The following is an 11,224-nucleotide window of genomic DNA, read 5'->3' as shown; positions in this document are numbered from 1 at the left end:
GACATGTTTGGCCAGCAGCTGGCCTGGTACTTTAACCCAGAGTCTCTGGTCACTGAACTCTCCAGCCTCCTGGAGTACCACTTGGAGAACCTCATGGCCAGCATGTAGTCCTACTGCAGGGACCATACTCCTTTCTCCTTCTCTCTTTTGAAGGAATTGAGGACTTGAAGTGCTTTGTTGTACCCTGATTAGTTAACACCCACTAATTTAATGTATTCTCTTGTTTTCTCTCCCCACAGGATTCTTGTGACACTTTGCCGCCCAACAGGGATCTAGACACCAATGCACTACATTACTTTGCACTGAATTTTACATTTTTAAATAAAACAAGTTGTAGTTCAAAAACATTTTGGTTTCCGTCTTTTCATTTATTTGATTTTATGACCATTTCCTCTTCCTAGAGTTATAATGCTAATATTAGATTATTACATGAACAATGATGCTGTGTTATCTGCATTTGGAAATAAAAAACAACTTTTAGTTGATTTAAAGATCCTACAGGCCCACACTTTATATGGTTTTGTACTGTGGTTTGTGATACTGTACTATTTAAAAACATGTAGGACTACATACACTGAGTGCACAAAACATTAGGAACATCTTCCTAATATTGAGTTGCACACCCTTTTCCCCTCAGAACAGCCTCAATTCGTCGGGGCATGGACTCTACAAGCTGCCCTAAGCGTTCCACAAGGATGCTGGCCCATGTGTCAAGTTGGCTGGACATCCTTTGGGTGGTGGACCATTCATGATACACATGGGAAACTGTTGAGCATGAAAAAACCAGCAGTGTTGCAGTTCTTGACACACTTAACCCGGTGCGCCTGGCACCTACTACCATACCCCGTTCAAAGGCAGTTAAATCTTTTGTCTTGCCGATTCACCCTTTGAATGACAAACACAATCCATTTCTCAATTCTCTCAAGGTTTTAAAATCTTTCTTTAACTCCCCTTCATCTACACTGATTGAAGTGGATTCAACAAGTGACATCAATAAGGGATCATAGCTTTCACTTGGTCAGTCTATGTCATGGAAAGAGCAGGTGTCATCAATGTTTTATATTATCAGTGTGTGTAGTAACCTGGTACAGTATAAAGTATACCACTAGAGGGGATAATTGCTTCAGTCTTGAATGTTACTTCTCTCTATTCCTACTCTACATTAACAGTCTGCCATTGTAGACTCCGGTAACTTGGGTATCTTAGTTTTTTATATTTGCCATTAATGTCTGAACCATTTACCATCTTTCCCACTGAAACCAGTAATGTTAGCGTTCATGTGAGAGAGGGTGTAGTAGTGCATACTGACCACTAGTTGGATCATAGTGTGGGTGGTGGAGTTCATGCAGGAACACAGAGGGTAGAGGCATTCTCCATCACAGTAGAAGGCAGAGTAATCCGTAGTGGTACAATGTTAGCTCATGATTATCTATTCAGTACAATGAATCGTTAAGAGAGACAGAATCTCACCTTCCAGCCTAGATCACTGAAGCTCACATATAATTCATGTCTCTTACAAGCCTGACGCCCACTGTTGACATGGCTGTGATCTGAAAGGGACCAAAAAATATGTAATGAACCAGGAAAGACTAATGTACACTTTGGATGCATTGGATTTCAAATTAAATGTAAACGCAACTTAAGTAATTTTGTAATTGGGATGAACTATCCCTTTAAACTGTGCATAAAACAAGTTGAACTACAAGACAAAAAAACAGTGTTGTCCCCTGACCTTGTATGTATACTGGGCAAGGGCAGGTCGTATTTACATTTACATTTTAGTCATTTAGCAGACGCTCTTATCCAGAGCGACGTACAGTAGAGTGCATACATTTTTACATACTGAGACAAGGATATCCCTACCGGCCAAACCCTCCCTAACCCGGACGCCCCACGGACCTCCCGGTTGCGGCCGGCTGCGACAGAGCCTGGGCGCGAACCCTGCCCAGCCTGGGCGCGAACCCAGAGATTCTGGTGGCGCAGTGCCCTAGACCACTGCGCCACCCGGGAGGCCCAGGGTATTTGGGCTTCTTCTTATGGGGGTTGGGTTTCAGGGCGCGTGGGGGGCGACAGGGGGCCTGGCTGGCCCTGAAGAAGTTGGTTAGATGAGTACTTAAAGGCTTATATCTATATTTTGGAATGTTGGATGTTGATTTCGGGAGGCTTCCATCATGGAAAAAGGACCAGACCACTTGTTTTGTTAGTTAACCTAAACGAATCACGACCCTCTATAGAATAACAACAGTGACAACAGTTGACTGCTATTTAAGTAATAGTTTGACTGTCAAATCCATGTATTGGTGTGTGGCCATTGACTTTTATGGAAAGACCGCCCCCAAATGTTCTGTGCCATTTCCTAGGCATTTCATTAACTCCGCGTTCTAAGTTCTGCGCATCTCAGCGCTTGGAAAAATCAATGGTACAAAACCTAAGATATTGATCTGTTTAAAACAATCAATCGTATGTCATCGTGATGTCTTTAAACTTTAAGACTAACATCACCAATCTGAGGTTAACATTTTGTGTAATTCCACAAAGTTTAATAGGGTGAAAATGAAAGCTTGTGTAGGGTAGTAACACAAACTGTCCGCATTAGGGAAATTTGCGCAATATACAATTTACTATAGCAAAAAAATTCAACATGTCAATTTAAGATGATTGTATTTGTTGCCTACTTACAAAGTTTTACCAAAAGTACATATATTTCAAGGGACATAACACTGAAACCCCTGGACATGGGTGGGGAAATATTTGTGTGACGACCTAAAATGGGGGCAGAAGCTCACCAGCACCCCATCTTATATGTCCAACCACCCCTGAAAGTCAGACTCTATTGAAGCACCTACAGTGGTGTAAAGTACTTAAGTAAAAATACTTTCAAGTACTACTTAAGTCGTTTTTGGAGGTATCTTTACTTTACTATTTATAGTTTTGACAACTTTTACTTTACTACATTTCTAAGGAAAATAATGTACTTTTTACTCCATACATTTTCCCTGACACCCAAAAGTAATAGTTACATTTTGAATTGCTAGCAGTACAGGAAATTTGTCGGTTGGATGTACTGCCAAATTCTCTAAAATGTTGTTGGAGGCGACTTATGGTAGAGAAATTAACATTCAATTCTCTGGCCGCAGCTCTGGTGGACATTCCTGCAGTCCGCATACCAATTGCACAATCCCTCAGAACTTCAGACATCTGTTGCATTGTGTTGTGACAAAGCTGCACATTTTAGTGGCCTTTTGTCCCCAGCAAAAGGTGCACCTGTGTAATGATCATGCTGTTTAATCAGCTTCTTGATATCGTGCACCTTTCAATGTGGATGGATTATCTTGGCAATGGAGAAATGCTCACTAAAAAACTTTTTAGGCGTATAAAACATTTCCGGGATCTTTCATTTCAGCTCATGAAACATGGGACCAACCTTTTACATGTTGCGTTTTTTTGTTCAGTATAGTTTATTTTATTACAAATATAGCAGTATACAGTCCTCCAGATATCTGTTGACAAGGACATACATCACTGTGTATTTGTTCCTCTGTACATACAAAAATGGCCAAGCATTTTTTGTTGTTGCCATTTTCCATTGTTACTAACTTGTACTGGTTAAAAGTATGATTAAAGAAGAAGAAAAAATGTGTAAGTTTTGGAAACCATGTTTAGTACATCTAAAAGAGACAATGAGAAATTCATGGTTCAACAAGATATTATAGCCATCAAAAGGGTCGAATTTTAGCATTGATTGCACTTATGATACAGTACTTTATAGCTTTGATTGGTCACAGAATATATGACATGAAGGGGGGGATGTAATTACCTGAATTACTGTAGATTTGAATAGTTTAGTTAATCAAAAGTGAAGTATGGTTATAAGTCCAATGGGTGTTGTTCATATACCACTCTGACTCAAAATCAATATATTAGATACATACTATTTATCAGCATATGGACAGATTATTGCCATCAACTGCTGGTTGCAAGTTATATTACCCTGTTTGTATCTTTTGGAACAATGGTAATTAAGATGATTAAAATGATGTAGAATAGATAGATGGGTTCCCACTGGTGTCACAGGCATCCACAGGTCTTGACCACCATGTTGCGATGCTTCTTTAGTATCACGTTGTTGTTGTCATCGTAGAAGAGTACAGAGATGGGACTGAGCTTGGTGGGTGCGCAGCACGCTTTGGGAACCTCATCCGGCTTCAGAAGGTGAACCTGCCATTGAAAACGGTAAATCAGACCCATTCATACATGCATTTTCATATAGTCAATGATCATATCCTGTTATAAAAGAGATATGGGTTATTTACGCAATAAGGCCCAAGGAGGGGTGGTATATTGGCCATATACCACAAACCTCAGGAGGTGCCTTATTGCTATTAGAACACCTACTCATTCAAGGGGTTTTCTTTATTTTTACTATTTTCTACATTGTTGAATAATAGTGAAGACATCAAAACTATGAAATAACAAATGGAATCATGTAGTAACCAAAAACGTGTGAAATGTATCAAAACATATCATATATTTGAGATTCTTCAAATAGCCACCCTTTGCCTTGATGACAGCTTTGCACACTCTTGGCATTCTCTCAACCAACTTCACTTGGAATGCTTTTCCAACAGTCTTGAAGGAGTTCCCACATATGCTGAGCACTTGTTGGCTGTTTTTCCTTTATTCTGCGGTCCTACTCATTTCAAAACATCTCAATTTGGTTTAGGTTGGGGGATTGTGGAGGCCAAGTCATCTGATGCAGCACTCCGTCACTCTCCTTCTTGGTAAAATAGTCCTTACACAGCCTGGAGGTATGTTGGGTCATTGTCCTGTTGAAAAACAAATGAATTCTCCTGAGTGGCACAGTGGTCTAAGGCAAGTAGTGCAGTTAAAGATCCTGGTTGGAGTCCAGGCTCTGTCGCAGCCGGCCGCGACCGGGAGACCCACGGGGCGGCACACAATTGGCCCAGCATCGTCCTGGTTACGGGAGGGTTTGGCCGGCAGGGATATTCTTGTCCATCGCGCTCTAGCGACTCCTGTGGCGAGCCGGGCGCAATGCACGCTGACAGGTTACTACATGATTCCATATGTGTTATTTCATCGTTTTGATGTCTTCACATTTTTTCTCCAGTGTAGAAAATAGTAAAAATAAAGAAAAACCCTTGAATGAGTAGGTGTTCTAAAACTTTTGACCGGTAGTGTAGAGCCTTCATTGCTTTTTTCCGTGGGCTGTGGCCCCCCTTGTCTGAATTTGGTCAATATGTCCTCCAAAAGACTTTTATAGCCCACTGTGGCAAAGACTAGACTTTCAGGAGTTAAACAACACAAATTAAAAAATCGCCTTGTTTGTTTCATTCTTCCATCATAGCTAGTGACTTTATAAAACACAATATTTGGTATTTGTATTTTATATTATACCAACGATATAGGAAAGCATCTGGTGGCAAAATAGCCAAAAATATATAGGGTGTACACCCATCAAATTCTTAATTCATTCAAGGTTTACAAATATGCCCAATAGAACATTATGTCAGAAAACAATAGTCGAAACCAAATGTCTCTACCATATATGGTTGAAAAGTTGCCGACGATTTACTCTGAGAATTGAACCTCACAACACCAAATATGGAACACTTACAACCAAGTGCGGTGCAGTCTAAACTAGCAATGGTCACAGCAAATGATCGTTATTATTTCATCAACACTGTCAAGTACAAGTATATTAATGTTATAATATTGTAGAGAACAAGCTAATGTTTAATTCTATGTAATTTCTAATGACATCAGGGCAAGAAAACGACTTTTGGACATGAATTTCGTAGCTTCCTCTTGAATTGAGCCTTTTTCTCTCTACATTGTAAGTGAATATATAAAAAGAACATATGTGATTCATCAGAAGCTTTTATCCAAAGCGACTTACAATAAAAGCTGCTGTCGTTTATGTATGGGTGGTGATGGGAATCGAACCCACTGCCCTGGCGTTGCAAGCGTCATGCTCTATCAACTGAGCTACGAAGGAGCACCACGTGATGAAATGATGACAAGCAATTTTAACGGATTCTAAAGGGAATCATAGAATTCCAAACTCTTTTCTATGGCGACACAGTTGGCAATTTTGTAAACAATACTTTTCGAACGTGTGTTGCCAAGAGACATCTAACCGACGTTCTATGGAACGTTTTCTGTGCGAAAACAACATCTTCAGTTTGCTGCTGACAACAAACTTGATTGGTTTTTGACACCTGAGATAGAACAATCTACTGGAAAATGCCTGGGTGCTTTTCAAAACTGGCGGAGAGAGTGCGTGGACGTCTGCGGCCTACTGTGTCGACAGGTTGTTCAAATTCATTTGTGGCTTGTTTTTCTTGTCCTTTTCTGTTTTGCAGGGTTCGTGATCGTCGACAGGTGGACAGCGACAGCAAAGAGGGTATGTGGAGTTTAAAACTCTTATTTTACTACGTTTAACAATGAAATTATAATTAGCGAAATGTTGTGTATTTCTATAATTCAGACTTGGCAAAAATGCTTGTGCTAGAGATGTTGTAGCTAGCTAGCTTGCTAGCTAACATTAACTTCAGTAACTGTTGCTAAGCGATTGACTTTTGCTACCTAGCTAGCTAGTATTAGCAATCTTGCTTCGTTTTATGTCCTAACACTTGTTTATTTTATATTCCAATGTTCCTAATTTTAGAAACGACTGTCCTGGATGAGGTCCAGTTGGATGTGCCATTGGATGATTTGCCAGATGTTCCACAGCTGCCAGTCCTCCTTGATGTCCAGAATGCTGCTATCATCCTTGACGATGTGCCAGATGTGCAGACTATCCTTGAGGTACAATTTTCTGAAAGTTTGGGGTTTTATGTTTGAAAAATATCCCAGATATTCAAGTTGTGTCTCTATGACAATAAACAAATCTCTTGTCTGCTTTCTGCTTTAGGAGGCCACTGGCAAATGGCAGTTGATTCCGATTAGGTTCAGCCCCCTGTACTGTGGGCCTGTTGTGATCAGGGTAAGAGACCCCCACACAGAAACACACAGTCACATCACAGTTACAATGTTTACTGTTTCCAACATGAATGTATTGTAATGTGCAGAACAATGCCGGTCCGGTGGTTAAAGCGTGGAGAACTTTCCAGTTCATCAGCCCCATCATCACCTACATGCGTGGGGGATCCCAGGTATGTGTCTTTGTAACTACCTAATCCTAATCTACATTGTCAGTCATTTGATCTTAATGGAAATGTGTCACAGCAATTGCTGAAGGGGTTTTGTTGATGTTGTCTTGTTGTTTATCTCAACAGCAGGTGGTGCTGAGGATGCACCACGTGAGTAGGGTGAGAGGCCTGGAGACTCAACTGGTGTGGGCCATCTCCAAGGAGACAGCCAGGCTTAGTCCAGAGGGCATCCCCTACTGTGCCACCAAAGTGCAGTCCATCACTTGGATCCAGGTAAGACGTAAATACTACTGAAATAGTATTAGATTAGGCTTTTCTTCACTTATTCCATTTGGCCTTAACATGTATTCTCTCTCTGTCAGCGTGTGGCTGGCAGGGTGACCCACTATGCGTCTCACCTCCGCCACGAGACGTCTGTGGACGTGACGCTTGGCTGCTACCAGGTAAATAAACGATTTCCTATGTATATAGACTAGACATTACTGAGCATTTTTGCATTAGATTTGGTGTGTTTTCTAATAACGTGTGTGTGGTAAACAAGTGTGTTGTGTGTGTTTTGAGCAGCAGACTGATGTCTCAGTGGTGTACGCCACTCTCCACATGGGGCTGGACGGGCTTCTCTCATCTTCAGCGTGGTCGGAGGCTGCCTCCTTCTCTACGTCCACCACTCAGCAGTTCACTGACCCAGAGCCTGAGGGCCACAACTGTTATGAGGTCAGACGTTACACACACATACTATTGACTAGGAGCATTAAGATCCTTCCAATGACCGATTGTTTGTTATGTCATTGCATTGGTCACTGATTTTGAATGCTTGTTTTGTTGTCGTAGGGCTGGGCGGAGGACCTGCTGCCTGAGGAGAGGGAGGTTCCTCTGCTAAAGTGAGTTCCTCTAAATGTCTGTGTAGTCTGGGCTTGTGAGATGCTGAAGGATAGTGGTCATAATGCTGTTATCCCCCGTTGACTCTAATGGTTGACATGCTCCATTCCCTCCCTTTCACAGCCTCTACCTTACCACCAAGAGAGTGGAGGACATCGCCCTGAGGCTCGTCTCCCTGCGCCAGGCCTTCACTGTGAGTGGACCCACTTTTCTTTTTCTCTCTGTGACTTCTTGTTCTGTGTCCTAGAGGAAGATGTCTCACCCTAACTCTTCCCTCTTCCCTAGACCCTGCTTGGTTCCACCCTGAGCAGGAACCATCTGTTTGTGGCGGGAAAGGTCCTCCTGGGCGCACTGGTTCAGGCCAACCACATGGTAACTCACTAACTCATTCTCTTTCAAGGGAAAGAGAGCATCCCTGAGGGGATATGTGTTCTGTTCACTAAGATGCTCTTTTCTTTGTCATAGGACGAGGCCAAGTTCCTCCGTGCCTATAAGGACTTTGTGGACTACCTGAGTGACCCCTCCAAGCGGAATGACATTGAGAGGGAGCTGGCTGAGGCAAAGGTGAGTTCATTAACTCTTTCAAGTCTCACTGAGTTCTTCCACATGCATGTCTTTTATACATCACAGTAGCTGATCTATATGAAATCATTCCTATTTTCTCCAAACGTGTTTTCTTGTCCTAGATCCATCATGTGAACATGATAGATGTCCTCTTTGAGCTGGTGCTGTTTGGGTTAATGACAGCTCAAAAGTCCCTGATGGTGGTAAGTAGCTTCTCACTGGTACATGTTTTGATATCTCTATTAGCAGTTTCACTTCAATTCCTCTTCTCTTCTATTCTCTCCTCTTTTCTCCTCCTTTGTTTCCTTTAGCACCCTGGTGGGTTCGTGGAGCGTCTGTAGGCTCTCCTGTACTCCTTCCTGCTCACTGCTGCCAACATGGAGCCAGAGGCTGACAGATACCTGCTGCTGCTCAATGTAAGAGTCAATAGGTTACTTCCTGTTTACTTCCATATTCTTAGTGTTCTTCCTTTTTACTTCCTTATTCATGGTTAACCAGGTTCCAATGCCATTTTAGGGGGACTATTTCTAATTTTCTCTCTCCTCTTGATAAGCTAGTAACTCCGAGCCCTTTTCTATGTGTTGTGTGGTGTTCTCTTCAGGGCGGGCTGATGGCTCTGCTAGATGACATGTTTGGCCAGCAGCTGGCCTGGTACTTTAACCCAGAGTCTCTGGTCACTGAGCTCTCCAGCCTCCTGGAGTACCACTTGGAGAACCTCATGGCCAGCATGTAGTCCTACTGCAGGGACCATACTCCTTTCTCCTTCTCTCTTTTGAAGGAATTGAGGACTTGAAGTGCTTTGTTGTACCCTGATTAGTTAACACCCATTCATTTAATGTATTCTCTTGTTTTCTCTCCCCACAGGATTCTTGTGACACTTTGCCGCCCAACAGGGATCTAGACACCAATGCACTACATTACTTTGCACTGAATTTTACATTTTTAAATAAAACAAGTTGTAATTCAAAAACATTTTGGTTTCCGTCTTTTCATTTATTTGATTTTATGACCATTTCCTCTTCCTAGAGTTATAATGCTAATATTAGATTATTACATGAACAATGATGCTGTGTTATCTGCATTTGGAAATAAAAAACAACTTTTAGTTGATTTAAAGATCCTACAGGCCCACACTTTATATGGTTTTGTACTGTGGTTTGTGATACTGTACTATTTAAAAACATGTAGGACTACATACACTGAGTGCACAAAACATTAGGAACATCTTCCTAATATTGAGTTGCACACCCTTTTCCCCTCAGAACAGCCTCAATTCGTCGGGGCATGGACTCTACAAGCTGCCCTAAGCGTTCCACAAGGATGCTGGCCCATGTGTCAAGTTGGCTGGACATCCTTTGGGTGGTGGACCATTCATGATACACATGGGAAACTGTTGAGCATGAAAAAACCAGCAGTGTTGCAGTTCTTGACACACTTAACCCGGTGCGCCTGGCACCTACTACCATACCCCGTTCAAAGGCAGTTAAATCTTTTGTCTTGCCGATTCACCCTTTGAATGACAAACACAATCCATTTCTCAATTCTCTCAAGGTTTTAAAATCTTTCTTTAACTCCCCTTCATCTACACTGATTGAAGTGGATTCAACAAGTGACATCAATAAGGGATCATAGCTTTCACTTGGTCAGTCTATGTCATGGAAAGAGCAGGTGTCATCAATGTTTTATATTATCAGTGTGTGTAGTAACCTGGTACAGTATAAAGTATACCACTAGAGGGGATAATTGCTTCAGTCTTGAATGTTACTTCTCTCTATTCCTACTCTACATTAACAGTCTGCCATTGTAGACTCCGGTAACTTGGGTATCTTAGTTTTTTATATTTGCCATTAATGTCTGAACCATTTACCATCTTTCCCACTGAAACCAGTAATGTTAGCGTTCATGTGAGAGAGGGTGTAGTAGTGCATACTGACCACTAGTTGGATCATAGTGTGGGTGGTGGAGTTCATGCAGGAACACAGAGGGTAGAGGCATTCTCCATCACAGTAGAAGGCAGAGTAATCCGTAGTGGTACAATGTTAGCTCATGATTATCTATTCAGTACAATGAATCGTTAAGAGAGACAGAATCTCACCTTCCAGCCTAGATCACTGAAGCTCACATATAATTCATGTCTCTTACAAGCCTGACGCCCACTGTTGACATGGCTGTGATCTGAAAGGGACCAAAAAATATGTAATGAACCAGGAAAGACTAATGTACACTTTGGATGCATTGGATTTCAAATTAAATGTAAACGCAACTTAAGTAATTTTGTAATTGGGATGAACTATCCCTTTAAACTGTGCATAAAACAAGTTTAACTACAAGACAAAAAAACAGTGTTGTCCCCTGACCTTGTATGTATACTGGGCAAGGGCAGGTCGTATTTACATTTACATTTTAGTCATTTAGCAGACGCTCTTATCCAGAGCGACGTACAGTAGAGTGCATACATTTTTACATACTGAGACAAGGATATCCCTACCGGCCAAACCCTCCCTAACCCGGACGCCCCACGGACCTCCCGGTTGCGGCCGGCTGCGACAGAGCCTGGGCGCGAACCCTGCCCAGCCTGGGCGCGAACCCAGAGATTCTGGTGGCGCAGT

At 42.0% G+C, this 11,224-nt stretch overlaps 1 protein-coding gene across 4 annotated transcripts; it reads left to right on the top strand.

Moving 5' to 3' along the window:
- Window positions 1-6,028: 6,028 nt before the first annotated feature.
- LOC129819673 (uncharacterized) lies at window positions 6,029-9,587 on the top strand. Of its 4 annotated transcripts, none has more exons than XR_008754106.1 (14): window positions 6,033-6,424; window positions 6,689-6,828; window positions 6,935-7,006; window positions 7,092-7,175; window positions 7,299-7,445; window positions 7,535-7,615; window positions 7,737-7,886; window positions 8,004-8,053; window positions 8,175-8,244; window positions 8,337-8,423; window positions 8,517-8,615; window positions 8,738-8,818; window positions 8,927-9,031; window positions 9,480-9,587. XR_008754106.1 is itself a non-coding variant. In XM_055876147.1 (13 exons), the coding sequence occupies exons 1-13, from the start codon at window positions 6,265-6,267 to the stop codon at window positions 8,954-8,956; spliced, it is 1,251 nt and encodes a 416-aa protein (XP_055732122.1). In that variant the 5' UTR covers window positions 6,033-6,264; the 3' UTR covers window positions 8,957-9,587. The 4 variants fall into 4 exon arrangements, 2 of the variants coding, with proteins under 2 accessions (XP_055732123.1, XP_055732122.1); XR_008754107.1 differs by having other exon boundaries at window positions 9,217-9,587; XM_055876147.1 differs by having other exon boundaries at window positions 8,927-9,587.
- Window positions 9,588-11,224: the final 1,637 nt, after the last annotated feature.

Source organism: Salvelinus fontinalis, chromosome 22 (assembly GCF_029448725.1).
Source record: "Salvelinus fontinalis isolate EN_2023a chromosome 22, ASM2944872v1, whole genome shotgun sequence".
In the NCBI taxonomy this organism is placed as follows: Eukaryota; Metazoa; Chordata; class Actinopteri; order Salmoniformes; family Salmonidae; genus Salvelinus; species Salvelinus fontinalis.
Note: the sequence above shows the minus strand (reverse complement) of the source record. Positions and strands in the feature narration are given on the sequence as shown.